The sequence below is a fragment of the Apis dorsata genome, unplaced genomic scaffold (genome assembly GCF_000469605.1).
Source record: "Apis dorsata unplaced genomic scaffold, Apis dorsata 1.3 scaffold_1161, whole genome shotgun sequence".
In the NCBI taxonomy this organism is placed as follows: Eukaryota; Metazoa; Arthropoda; class Insecta; order Hymenoptera; family Apidae; genus Apis; species Apis dorsata.
The window spans coordinates 1-2,205 of NW_006264258.1; the positions used below are offsets into that span (position 1 = coordinate 1).

Genomic DNA, 2,205 nt, shown 5'->3' on the forward strand with positions numbered 1-2,205 from the left:
AATTATATTAGCAATTAACTTTATAGAAAAGAATTCAAAAATTATAGTTTATAATATTATAATTTGTAATAAAAAATAAAATAACATAATTTTTTTATATAATCTTCAGAAAACTGTTATAATAATGAAAATTTAAATATACTTTAATAAGAAACAGTTATTAATATAAAATACAATTAAATAACATTTTATGTAAGTAAGAAAAAATAGAATTTTTTAATTCTTTTACTATACATTTTCAAGTAAAGAAATAAAAAATCATTTATATTATTTAAAAATTATTTAATGTTTCTTTTCTTCAATATATTATAAAATTTGAAAATATTAGTTATGAATTATTAAAATAAACTAATTAGTATAGTTATTAAAATAATTATAATATCTTAAATTAAAAAAAAAATTTTTAAATTTTAATTTTTTCGTTTTTTTTAAATTTTATTATTAATATTTTTTTAATAGACGAAGCAAGATCAGAAGCAACATTTCGCTATACAGTGGAAAATCTTTCTAAAATGAAAGAAACTCAATTATCACCTCCATGTTATGTTCGTAATTTACCATGGAAAATAATGGTAATGCCAAGATCAAGTCAAACACAAGATAGAGCTCCTCAAAAATCACTTGGTTTCTTCTTGCAATGTAATGGAGAAAGCGAATCATCGTGGAGTTGTTATGCAGTTGCAGATCTTCGATTACTTTCTTGTAAGGAAGGACAGGAACCATTTAGTAGAAGTTAGTATATTAATATATTTATATATTAATATATTAATATATAATCTATATCACATATTTTATTTCCAGTAAATTATTGATTAATTTCATTTAATTTTTAATTTTTTAGATTTTATATATTATAACTTCTCATATTATTATATATTTTTAAATATATTTAAGTATAATTCTCATTTTAGAGATTCAACATCTTTTCTATAGTAAAGAAAATGATTGGGGATTTAGTCATTTTATGACATGGCAAGATGTTTTGGATCCTGATAAAGGTTTTATTAAAGATGATTCTATTACACTTGAGGTTAGTGATGTTATAAATATTTAAAAAAAAAATAATACAAAACTTTTGTATTTAAATTTAAATATAATATACAGATTTTTAAATTTTTCATTATTTATTATATACTCATGTTATTTAATTTAAATTATTTTCAATTAAAATATAATGAAATTTTTAACTTTTTGATTCTTTTATAAACTAATTTTTCAAATTAGATTTCTGAGATAAATATCATTAAATAAATATCATTAGTTTCTATTCCACATTCATTTTTCTATAAAATTTTTAAAAATTATATTAAATATATTTAAATTTGTTTTTATAATATTATAAAAATATTATAATATTTATTTCTTTAAAATAGGTTCATGTCATGGCTGATGCTCCACATGGTGTCAGTTGGGATAGTAAAAAGCATACAGGATTTGTAGGTTTAAAAAATCAAGGTGCTACATGCTATATGAATTCTTTGCTTCAAACTTTGTATTTTACTAATCAGGTAAATTAATAAAATCATTTTAAATATTTGAAAATTTGTAAATTAAATTTATAATTTAAAATTTTTTACAATGCATATTGTGTATATTATATTAATATAAAATAATAGTGGAACACAACAAAATATGGATATTATGAGATTATCAGGTTAGCTCAAGTAAAATAAATTTTACAATATTTTTCAAATTCAAAATTAATAAGTAATTTTATTTTTTAGAGCCTAAAATTTTTGTAATTGCAATGCAAATATTTAGTCATTTATTTTTTTTATATTTTCAGTTACGTAAAGCTGTCTACAAAATGCCGACTGAAAGTGATGACTCTAGCAAAAGTGTTGCTTTGGCTTTACAAAGGGTATTTCATGAATTGCAATTCTCTGATAAACCAGTAGGTACAAAAAAATTAACTAAAAGTTTTGGTTGGGAAACATTGGATTCTTTTATGCAACATGATGTACAAGAATTTTTACGTGTGGTAAGGAATTAATACTGTTAAGGAATTAGTTTATTATTATTACTTATTATATTATTATTAGTTTATTATTATTAATTTATTATAATTATTTAATATAAAATTTAATTTATTTATTATAATATCTTTAACATATTAATTTAAAATATCTTAACTTAATAATTATTTATCTCTGTAAATAGATAATGGATTTTTATTATTATTGATTATTTATTTTATTATTATTA

At 18.7% G+C, this 2,205-nt stretch overlaps 1 protein-coding gene across 4 annotated transcripts in view; it reads left to right on the forward strand.

The window, feature by feature from the left end:
- The first annotated feature begins 426 nt into the window (after nucleotides 1-426).
- Nucleotides 427-2,205, forward strand: part of LOC102680458 (ubiquitin carboxyl-terminal hydrolase 7) — a 12,194-nt gene continuing 10,415 nt past the window's right edge. For all 4 annotated transcript variants that reach the window (XR_422906.2, XR_422907.2, XM_006624840.2 and 1 more), the window contains exons 1-4: nucleotides 427-732; nucleotides 912-1,030; nucleotides 1,374-1,508; nucleotides 1,787-1,981. Coding sequence is in view for 2 of the 4 variants with exons in the window: in XM_006624840.2 (XP_006624903.1) it covers nucleotides 513-732; nucleotides 912-1,030; nucleotides 1,374-1,508; nucleotides 1,787-1,981 (669 nt within the window). In the remaining 2 variants the exon portion in view is untranslated. The remainder of the gene's footprint in view (nucleotides 733-911; nucleotides 1,031-1,373; nucleotides 1,509-1,786; nucleotides 1,982-2,205) is intronic.